The following is an 8923-nucleotide window of genomic DNA, read 5'->3' as shown; positions in this document are numbered from 1 at the left end:
GAAGTGCTGTTTTGATTGTAGTGCTAAAAACGCCAGACCATGCTACCGTGGTGTGGAGAATCTGCGGTACCTAGTTCAGCTGAGCACCAGTGGCTGCAAATCAACCCACCCAATCATGCCTAATGGCTCTAAAAACTCAGATTCTATACTATTCTCCCTCCCTTTTGACCTTCCCTAGTTAAAAAGCAATAAAAACCTCCACCATAAAAACGACCCTGTAGCGTCTCACTACCCCGGTTGGCTGCAAACAATGAGCGCCACACCCTACCACATCCAACACAACACCACCAGTGGAACCAAAAAATCAGAAAAACCCACCGGGCCAAAACAACAAAAAATCCGCCCTCCCAGCCAATCACACTCCGCTACACTATTGTATATCTCGTCACCAGCTCAACAATTGGCTCGCCTGGGTCTCCCACATGGACTCAGTAACGGTACGGCGCGCCCAAAATGGAAGAAGATAAACACACGAGTGTAAACAAGCGTGGACGCTCTTTTCTGTAACGAGTCGCCGGCGCATTTTGAGCTTCACTGTTTTTTCTGTCAAGTGTCACGGGTTCTGTTTTCATCAACAAACTGCCGCAGCGCCAAACATCTGTGCCCCTACAACACTGTTCTTCTACCATGTCTGAATTCAAAGCGTTCAAGAAAGCCGACTTGGCCAAGGTCGCCAGAAAAGTTGGCATTTCCGTCCGTTCCAAGGACACCAAGCAGCTGTTGCTTGAAAAAATCGAGAGCTTCATCGACGAGCAGCCCGAGAGAGCAAAAGAGTTGATTGAGTCTGCCGGCCTTGAGGACGAGGTTGCTACCTTGATTGAGGACGACGACGACGAGGATGAGGAGGAGGTTTCCGTTGCCGTCGAGGTCGAGGAGGAGGACAAGGACTACAATGCTCCTGCCCCACTCTCTTTCCAGGAATGGGTGGTGGACCCAGCAATTGATGTGTTTGAGCAAGCTAGAGCCAAGGTGTTGGACTTCACCGACTCCATTGGCCTCACCACTTTGGACGTCAACGACGACTTGAGAGAGTCCTTGTCCAGAGTCGTGGCCTTGAACTACTTGGAGGTTGTTGCTGAGGCTGCTTTCTTCTTGTACACCAATGTGCCAATTGTGCCTGTCAAGCACAACAACCTGATCCACCAGGTCTTCAGAGACAACATCCCCAGATTGCAGACGAGCTCGTGGCCATCCCCCGACTTCTCTGCCTTATTAGAGTTTTCTGTCTTGTCTGTGTTTGGCAATTGGGTCATCTACGCCGTGTTGTTGCCCTTGCTCATCTCGTTCTACGTCAACTTCTCCAGAAGAGTTGTGGTGATCTCCGACGAGGACGACGAGGAGGAGGACATCTCGTTCGTCGTCAGACTCTACAAGTACGACCCCTTCATCTTCGCCTTGGCCAAGGTGTTGGTCTACTACTTTGTTCTTCAGCACGGCGCCTTGTCCTCGCTCGATTCTTACACAAACATCTTCCACTTCTTGAAAAACCACGCCATCATCCAATTGGGTCTTTACCACCAATTCGTCACCGGCTTGGGCAACTTCCCAATTGTTATTGGCCTTGCCAATGTGGCTATTGGACTCTACTCGCAATTTGAGGACTTCTAATCTGCCAAGCTCCTCGCCTCTTCACTTCTAACATTGTGTTTGTCCTATCTTTCAAGTCAACTGATTGTTTGTGCCCGCAAACTTTTTTATAGTTTATCTCCCCTTTTGATTTTACGTTGTCCTATAATACGCCATTACTATTACCGTTTCCGTTCCTGTAGTTTTACCTGACGGGCCACCGAGTGTTCACGTTCATCAAGTCGAGATCCTCGGTAAGCTCGTCTGCGTTGGCCGCTGCTGGTCCAACAAACTGCTTCATTATTTTGGCCACAAGTGCTGCTTCACTGCGTTCTTTGCTGGGTTCTTCGCCTAACAAAGGTTTAGGTGCCGCTCTTCTACCTGGCCTTCTCTTGGTTGTCGATGCTGTGCTGTCAGAGGCATTCGAATCCGAACCAGACGTGATTCTGTCGTACAAAGGACTCTGGAAGATCTGGTGTCTGGAGAACTTGCCCTTGAGAGCCTGGTCCTTGGCACTTAGCTTCGTCGGAGCATCTCCAGTGACGAGTTTGAATTCTTCTTCAGTTGCCAATGGCATAAAGTCATGCACCAGAGGCGAATGCTCCCGACTGGTGTAGATCTTGTTGAAGTTTGCAACCTTCACATCGGGTGGGTTGTTCTCTCCCCTGTCTTCGTTAATAGTAGCATTACGGAACACCTGCTTGACATCGTTGGAGTAATCTTGTTCCACGAACGAATTCACCAAATTAGCGCTGTCCTTACTCCTCAAGTTCAATATCTCAGCATCGGGGCCAATACCAGCAAGCACCAGTTGTTGATGTTCGAGAAAGTGCTTGAGCTTGCGCAACTTATTGATGATAATCCTGTTAAGGCCCTTGTATGTGCTGTTGGACGACTGGTAAAATAATTGTGCCGCTTTGAGCTTCTCATGATTGTGATAGAGCTTCAAACGAAGCAACTCGTGGTCCCGCTCGTTCTTCCGATTCCGAATAAACTCATTGAGCTCGACATCGTCTGTGGACAAATTCTTGTCGTTGAGGGAGATTCTGCTGTTCTGAAGATTCCGTAAACGCTCTAGTAGCTTGAGCTTGCGAGCAGCGTACACTTTTTTCTTGTGATAGTCGACAAACCGTGTCACGGTGTTGGCTGACTCTAGAAGCTCTTTCCTCCTCTTGTCTTTTGTACCACCTCCAGCGTTCACCACGTCCTTGGCATGCCTTAAGTAAGCTGGAAGTGGCATCACATCGGATGCTCCTTCAGCTATATCTTCTCCACTCCATTCGTGAGTCTTGAGAATCAGCAGAGACTCCTGTTCTTCAGAAGGCGCCACTCGCAAATACTCGTTTCTGAGATCCGAATGCACTTCAAGCAAGTTGGGCCTGTCGTTTGCATGAATGTCGAACACATTGGTGGTGTCGACTTGTTTCACATACCTAGCGTAGTCGTCACGTTCAGCATCCAGATCCGTTTCGCTCTTCACACCTTCCTCGGCCTCAGGATCCAGTTCCTGCTGCCTATCCTTGATCCATCGGTCGAGCTTCACTACGTCAAACCCTAGTGCTTCCAGTTCCGACCGTATATCCACAATCGACCCTGCTGCACTAGCCACAACCATATCCACCCTAGGCAAGTGCTCCAGAGCCTCAATCCACTCCTCAAACACCTCTCCTGGGGTTAAGGGTGCCTTCTGTGCCATCAATGGGTAAGGCATGTACCGTGGAGGAGGGAACGGTAGTGGCGGTATCACGGGCCAGATTATGCTATCATTCATACCAAAGCGTTTAATTTCAGCCCGCTCGTACGGCTGTTGTGTTGTGTGCTGCTGTTCCACAGGGCCGGCTCCTGGCTTCAAGAAGGTATCGTTCAAGTGGTAGTCAGGTCGGAGGGCCGGAACTGGCGGATATATAAAAGGCACAGCGATTCCGCCCTCTGCTTTCACCTGCTCATGTGGTATTAATGGCTGTGCTGGTGGCGGAAAGAAGTGCAATATCTGGTCTATCTGTGCCTTCCGTTGTAGGGCTTCCTCGTCTGAGTATTGTTGCAAGTCTGAAAAGAAGTCGTGTTCATTGTATGGAGAAGCCAAAACAGGCATTATGGAAGGAGGTACAGCATGCCTTAACGGGGCATCTAGCCCCAGTTCGTGGTTTGAAGGCGGTGGTAGCTGTGCCATGACCTTGGTATCGGTGTGGTCCCGAGTAGGTTTTTTGAAAACCCGGGCCAATTCCTCCGGCGTGGGCAACTGCTCCGGGAGGGGTCTTTTGAGAGACGACATGGCCGAAAAAAATTCCCTGTTGGTTTGGAACAGACCCTAGGATTGGGATTTATTGGTGGGTGCAAAAAGAGTTGGTGGACAAAAAGTGCGAGAAAAAAGCGGTCCAGCAGCCGTGGGTCACAAGGGTCTGGAAGGGAGGTTTTTGCAAAAGTGGAGGAAATGAATAAGGGGAAGTTGATAAATGGAGCCGTTGGGACAGTAAATGTATGAATTTTGGAGTTTTGGAAACAATTTCACTTTTGCAAGTGGTGGGTTGCGGCGCACAATAGTTAAAAATTGATTAGCCGGTGTTACATTAGGCACGACGTGGGACAATGGTGTTTAGCAAATAAATGTTAGAGGTGGTAATTATGGGGTGAAGATGGTGTGAATGGTTCTGCCATACGTTGGGGAATACTAATGAAGTCTTTTACTTGTTCTTTTTTGATGATTGGCGGGTTGGTCCATCGTCACTGGTTGAGGCTTGTGTGAGCATGAATCACCCATCGGTAATAGAGATATCAATACAAGGGAACTCGAAATTTACCTCGACAAGTTTTTGCCAGTTGTCTTAATTGACTTTGTTAAATTCAATACACTATTTTCTGTGCTTCTCTGCTTTGTTTTCTTTTGACTAACTGGGGCAATGGGTTGCAGCCGAGGCGGATTCAAAGCCTTGTGAGGCGGATGTGAATGTCCCAAGATGCCCATGCTTACGGAGTCCAATTTTTAAATTCACAGTCATTTCAAGGGAGACAACATTTAAGACTTAAGTTTGAGAAATTACAAATTATTGAAGATGACCAGTCGAACAGAATTCATGGGAGGTGAGACATGCGGCCACATTCCGCAGCTAAGCGTGAAGAAGGCGGTCACAAGACAGACTAAGTTGAGGTTATGAAGATCGAAAAACAGCTAAGATCTTTTAAATGCGGCTTCATGGATCGGAGTTCAGTCACGTCGAGCCGTGCTTTACGCTTTTACTTACAAATATGAAGATTCCTGAAAAGCCCCTACGGAATGCTGCAGCCTCGGATCCAGCAAGCTTCTGCTGCGGCCTCAATTGAGTATCTAGTTATGAATAACCAAGTGCTCCTTCCTCCTACCTTGAACCGTGGTCAATGGCTGCGAAATGCTGTTTCACCTTGTAACATGCCCATCCACGACTTATAGCCCTCAGATAGAATACTGTTTTTCTCAATTCGCCATTGAATTTCTAAATAACGTTTACTTCATTTAGTCCACCGCTGTTTGCTTCCTCGTTTCATGACTAGCCTGGTGGTTGCACAGCAAGAGCTCACCAGTGCAACACAACCCAAAACAGTAACCCCACAAAAACCACTCAATTAAACCAAGGGCCCCAAATTAGTTTGTAAAAAACTATAAAAATAAAAATACCACCCAAATCCACCTCCGTATCCCCCATTTTGCCCATCTTGGGAAGCGTCGTGCCCGACTCATCTCCGGCGTCTGGCGCTACATCGTTCTGTTATCCCTATACAAAACATCAACTTCTACTCCAACACCTTCCTGACCTCGACTGTGGACAGATCCATCGCCGCCTAGCCACGCAAGCCCCGGAATCCACATAGAAGCGCGTCTGTGCCGTTGATTTCCTATTTGTGTTTCCTGGCTCCTATCTGTTTATACTTTCGTCTGACTATCGGAAGCCCAACTCCACAGACAAGAGGCAGGAGAGCCAACACTAGCCCCAAGGCCCCAGCTCATTAAAATTACTAGAATTAGTCGTCAATTGACCCCCACATCCGAAAATCAAAACCTGTTTCACTCGTCGTCCAACAGCCATATTCATATAACAAGCCATGCCGCCTCGCAAATCAGCAAAGACGGAGTTTGAGCCCAAGGCATTGGTTCTATCGAAAATGACAGGTTTCCCCGCCTGGCCGTCATTTGTGATGCCCTCAGATATGATCCCGCCCGCCATCATGAAAGCAAAGAAGAAAACCACCAACACGTGTGTCATCTTCATACCCGATGGCGACTTCAACTGGATGAATGAAAAGGGCTTGGAGCTTCTAACGCCGGCAAAGCTTGACACTTACTTGCTGAAGGTCCCCAAGGACAAACTCAAAAACAAGCCCAAGAAGAAAACCGGTCGCACGAATAATGTTGCCGAAGCCTACATTGCAGCCAAAGGCTTACAATTTGACGAATTTATGGATGAACTTGCCGCCGTCAACAAGGGCGTTGCAGGAGAAAATGATGATGAAGATGACGAAGAGGAGGAAGATGAAGTGGACGAGACAGGCGAGGCCGAAGATGCCCACGACAACGACGACGCTGCCAACAACTCGATAGAACATGAGTCTGACACGGACTCTAAAAAGGGAAGACCATTGCCGAAAGCTCGCAGAAGAGGAGGTTTAAGAAGCTCCTCTCGCAATGGCAATGGGAATGCCCAAAGCACCCTGGAAGAGGAGCCAATTGAAGACGAGAAGGATAGTGACGAAGAGTCCGACAGCTCACGATCCAGAAAGAGAACTCGTGGGACTGCTTCATCGGCGCCTCCCAAAAAGCGTGTTGTGTCCAACTCCTCAGTGACGGAAGAGACCAACGGCAGCGGCAATGGCAATGGCCGCTCAGCATCGCCCAAACCCATCTCCGAGAAGGATAGACAGCATCAGTTGTGGTTGTGCCGGATCAAACTACAACGATCTCTCATTCAAAGAAACCAGCCTGTGACGCCAAAGGACCCCAAGCAGTTCCCACCTCCCACAGTTGACGAGTTGCTGGTAGCCAGATTGATATTGCATCGTCTTGCCGACTTCCCCTTGAACGTGGAGCTTTTGCGCGAGACCAAGATCCACAAAGTGTTGAAATGCATTCTCAAGGATGAAGATTTAGCATACGAGGAGAGCTTCAAGTTGCACGAGAAGTGCAATGAGCTCTTGGACAAGTGGAAGGATATGATCGAGAGCCTCAAGCTCGAGAAACAGGCAAAATACGAGTCCCGCTTGAGCAGCCAGGCTCCAGAAGACACGGAGATCACTCCCAAGTCGCTCAAGGGCGAAGATGCAGAAAAAGTAGAGGTCTAACCTCTCTCCTACACAACCTGGCCACCTCGCATTACACATCAAGCCCACTTCAGTTCTTACAAAGAAGCTATCTGCAGCTGTATTATACCGTGACATAACATGGTCACGACCCATATATCATGCAAGTGTCGCCTTCGGCCGCAGCAGCACTTGCCTAATCATGTCGACAAAAGCAGCAGGCCAATATATCGCCCACATAATGTACAAAAGAGCTTCGATTTTGCAGCCATTTTGACGAAGATCACTGGGTGGTGGAATTGGCGGGGCACCAAACCCCGTGCAACTCCGTCACGTGACCTTCCAGCCATCTGGCAACAACCGCCCCCTTGTAGCCACTCCTAGACAGCCGCAGCCTCGGACAGTGCTGACGCTTGCCATCGAGGCCATTGGCAGTGAGAGATCTGGACCTGCATACAGACGTCTTTACTGGCGTTTTCTCATCTGCCCCAGAAAATACAGGAATTTGTGGTTCGCGAACGCTGTCTCTGAGTCGCCAGATCGTGGCCGGGTAACCCGCCAGGGCAGCGTCAATTCTGGACAAATTCGAGGAAGCAAACGCCAAAACACATATATCAAAGAAAACAACAAAAATATATTGAAAAATTTCACAGCCTTATATATAAAGTTGCAGTGAATTGTGGGGATTTGTCCCGAGTAAGGCAAGCGTTCGCACCCAGGGTTCCCTTTTTTCGGTGGGCATCCAACGACTGCGGAAAAAAAAAATACATCCCATTGGAATTTCTTCCTCCTCCTCTTTTCCATCACATATTCAGAAAGTAAAATGGCTGACGAAGAAGTATGTAAAAGTGATTTTTTGGGGTCCCGGCACCTTGAAGAAGTGATTTAAGGCAACAGGGAACCCGAATTAGTGGGGATCATGGGCCAAGAGAGCCAATGAGACCGTGGCGACATAAGCACCGAAATACTAACGAACAGCACGTCTTTGAGACCGCCGATGCTGGTGCCGCTTTGACCTTCCCAATGCAGTGTTCTGCCTTGAGAAAGAACGGTCACGTTGTCATCAAGGGCAGACCTTGTAAGATTGTCGACATGTCCACCTCCAAGACCGGTAAGCACGGTCACGCCAAGGTCCACTTGGTCGCCATTGACATCTTCACTGGCAAGAAGTTGGAGGACTTGTCCCCATCTACCCACAACATGGAGGTTCCTAACGTTTCTAGACAGGACTACCAGTTGTTGGACATTGACGATGGTTTCTTGTCTTTGATGACCGCTGACGGTGACACCAAGGACGACGTCAAGGTCCCTGAGGGTGACATTGGTGACAAGATCCAGAACGACTTTGACGATGGTAAGGACTTGATCATCTCTGTCATCTCCGCTATGGGTGAGGAGGCTGCTATCTCCCACAAGGAGGCTCCAAAGGGTGCTTAAATGTACAGATAAATACATATTACTGCAAGTCCAACAAACTGTAGGTTGAGTAGGTGCTATGGGTACGGGATGAGGGCTGATTGAAGAGGTGACCTGGTCGTATAGCGATGGAGGTTATGACCTCGGATGTCGCCGTGGAGACAGTCAATGAACATTGTCATCAAAGAGAATAAAATGGAAAGACAGCTAGAGGAAGCAGATGAATGTAGAGGTGAATCTAGGTTGCAGATGAGATGAGGTTGTGGTGATGAAGCTGGATCATACAATTGAAACTCCATTACTACATCTTCACTTGAAAGTCTCCATCGCTCAATTTACCACCCAATAAGCATATCACTCATTTTCTTCCCTAAACAGTCTTGTCTTTCTCAATCACGCTTGTCTTCGTCAATGAGCCCACTACAGAAGACAATTTTCACCCCCGCAAAATCGAGAAATCCATCTCGGACATGCCATCGTCATAACTTCCACTACGTGACCGACTAAACAAGATCCTCGAGGCTTATAGCTTTAGATCGGCAATTGCAGGTATTTCCACACGCTAACGCCCTAATGTCGTCGATCTGACTTTTCAGGAAATCGACCTGCCTTGATTTTCCACTATGCTGGCTAGACCTTAGATCCATCCCAGGCCACCCCACCGTAAGGCTAAATC

The 8923-nt window shown here is 48.5% G+C and overlaps 3 protein-coding genes across 3 annotated transcripts; 2 read left to right on the top strand and 1 right to left on the bottom strand.

Annotated features, from left to right (window-relative positions):
• Window positions 1-627: 627 nt before the first annotated feature.
• C7M61_001980 (uncharacterized protein) lies at window positions 628-1608 on the top strand (the record flags this gene model as incomplete). The annotated part of the gene is made up of 1 exon (XM_024857370.1): window positions 628-1608. The coding sequence occupies one exon, from the start codon at window positions 628-630 to the stop codon at window positions 1606-1608; it is 981 nt and encodes a 326-aa protein (XP_024714506.1).
• Window positions 1609-1771: 163 nt separating this feature from the next.
• On the bottom strand, window positions 1772-3838 carry FGR47 (Fgr47p; the record flags this gene model as incomplete). The annotated part of the gene is made up of 1 exon (XM_024857369.1): window positions 1772-3838. One exon carries the CDS (start codon window positions 3836-3838, stop codon window positions 1772-1774), a length of 2067 nt encoding a protein of 688 aa, XP_024714505.1.
• A 1802-nt stretch (window positions 3839-5640) lies between these two features.
• C7M61_001978 (eukaryotic translation initiation factor 5A) lies at window positions 5641-8268 on the top strand (the record flags this gene model as incomplete). The annotated part of the gene is made up of 2 exons (XM_024857368.1): window positions 5641-6861; window positions 7810-8268. The coding sequence occupies 2 exons, from the start codon at window positions 5641-5643 to the stop codon at window positions 8266-8268; spliced, it is 1680 nt and encodes a 559-aa protein (XP_024714504.1).
• Window positions 8269-8923: the final 655 nt, after the last annotated feature.

The sequence above is a fragment of the Candidozyma pseudohaemuli genome (assembly GCF_003013735.1).
Source record: "Candidozyma pseudohaemuli strain B12108 chromosome Unknown scaffold00003, whole genome shotgun sequence".
Lineage (NCBI taxonomy): Eukaryota > Fungi > Ascomycota > Pichiomycetes > Serinales > Metschnikowiaceae > Candidozyma > Candidozyma pseudohaemuli.
This window is presented reverse-complemented; position numbering and strand designations above follow the sequence as displayed.